Source organism: Andrographis paniculata, unplaced genomic scaffold (assembly GCF_009805555.1).
Source record: "Andrographis paniculata isolate CXL003 unplaced genomic scaffold, ASM980555v1 Contig83END, whole genome shotgun sequence".
Classification (NCBI taxonomy): domain Eukaryota; kingdom Viridiplantae; phylum Streptophyta; class Magnoliopsida; order Lamiales; family Acanthaceae; genus Andrographis; species Andrographis paniculata.
Window position 1 is genome coordinate 2,771,431 of NW_026137621.1, and position 2,094 is coordinate 2,773,524.

General features: G+C 43.6%; 1 protein-coding gene across 1 annotated transcript; it reads right to left on the reverse strand.

Annotated features, from left to right (window-relative positions):
• LOC127241699 (uncharacterized) lies at positions 1-1,308 on the reverse strand. Its single transcript, XM_051260874.1, has one exon. It carries the CDS (start codon positions 1,306-1,308, stop codon positions 1-3), a length of 1,308 nt encoding a protein of 435 aa, XP_051116831.1.
• Positions 1,309-2,094: the final 786 nt, after the last annotated feature.

Below are 2,094 nucleotides of genomic sequence, written 5' to 3' on the forward strand. Positions count from 1 at the left end.
CTATATTTTGGGCACAAACCACCCAAGAAGTTTGGACTTAGTCCGAAAGTACGATATGAAATCTGTGTAAACGACGCCGTTTTGTACATTGAATTTGCCTCTTTGCTGAACCGTGTAGATACGCTGGATGATGCCATTGCCGCGGGCGCCGGTCGAAATCACCAACATACCGTTCTCCGTGAAATATATGAAATCATTCAAAGCTTCACCGTTATCAATACCATTCACTGACGTCGATACCGCATCGCAACCTCCGCCAACGAACACCGCCTGCCGCCCGATGCTCCTAAGCTTCGCCGGCAAGCTGCCGCGGCAAAGATTAATCTGGTGCACCTCAACACCTCCGATTTTCGTCAACTTGTACGACAGTGATTGATCATTTATATCTGCTTGTCGATCCACCGTAGCGCTCACCAGCAGCATCTCGCCGGACGCCGCCGCCACCAAAAAATCCTCTCTAAAAACTCCTCTGTGCAGAGAGAAGCCAGGCGGAGGAGGGGGTGGAATTTCGCCCTCACGTGCTCCTGAGTACACCATGGTTACAATCTCCATGTCCACCTCGCCGCCGTTGATTAGGCTAACAGTGCGGCGGCCATATCCGATAACTCCATTGGAAACAGAAGTTGAATTCCGCAGATCATTACAGAAGAATATCAGCTTGCCTCTATGAAACAGGACATCCATCGGGTTCTCATTGCCGATCTTCATATCCACGGCCGTCCACTGCGGATCGTCTGGCGTGCAGATGATCAACCTCCGTTGGGCACCTGAGTCCTGAAAACCGAAAATCATCGCCGCCGCGAGCTCGCCGGAATTGGTGGAGAAGACATGAACTCTCGTAACGTAACAAGATAAGAAGTTGAGCCCTAACCCTAAGCAGGCATTGACAGCGTTCTTGAAAAATTGCAATGATGACAGGGGAGGAAGATTCCTAATCTCTCCGGACAGCGGATTCCATAGCAGAATCTTCCCAATTTCCGCGACCATATCGCCGCCGCCGCCGATGAACAGCCATCCCCGGGAAGATCCGCAGCAGCATTGCCCATTGTTGGGGTACTTGAAAGTGTATTGTTTCTTGCTTGGGCTTAAAAGGTTAATTTTCTTGGAATTGGTTTCTTGATCGAAGCTGTTCGACAGGATCTTCCATGGCGGCTCCGACGGCGGTAATTGGCGCAGAGTAGCATTCCATGCCTTTGAAACAGTTCTCACGCGAATTCGATCGACTGTCCATAGTTTCTGTAATATGATCTCGGCAATGTGATTGGGAATTCCGTCGATGAGAACAAATTGGGAGTCACTTGATGCCATTGTCAATCATTTCTAATTGAATGTGTCGATTTGTAGATTTAAATAAACAAAATTTAAACAATATATATATATATAGAGAGAGAGAGAGAGAGAGGGAGATTAGTAGAATTGTAGTAGGATTCGGTTTAATGGTTTTGTATTTAAAATAAAAATAAAATATATATTTAGAGATAAAATAAGATCATTATTGAAATATTAATTTAATTTTTTTTATTTAAATAGAATATTTATACGATTGAAAAAATAGTGTATTTACAATTCTCTATTTATTTTTCATTAATATTATATCAAATAATTATATTGAGTGAAAGACTTTCCCCTTCCTCTTCACCTTCACCAAAATGAATATTTTATTTTGTCGAGCTTAATTTGCAGGGTATTAAGTTCGGCATAGAGTTTAACCGACGTGCATTTTTTGATAGCTATTGCGAATTCTTACGTCATTAAATAAAAAAAAAATCACATTTCATAACAAACAAATCGGCAATGGCAATGTGAGCCTTGCCTTAATTAGTCACACAACAATTTATTGCACAAACACAACACAACACTACCACGGCCCGAGCCTTACGCCATTCGCTTTGCAGGAACGCGAGCGACACCACCAGCCATCATGACATGCCGTTGCTTGTGGGAGAATTATTACTCCTTCGACTTGTCAGAGGTCGTTATTGCTTGGTTACTCCAAGAGTCATCCACAAGAGGGAGCTGATACTCATCGGGTTTGAGGGCCAAAGCAAACTTGGGCAATGTTGGTGTTGTTTCCGTGATTCTACACAAAACACA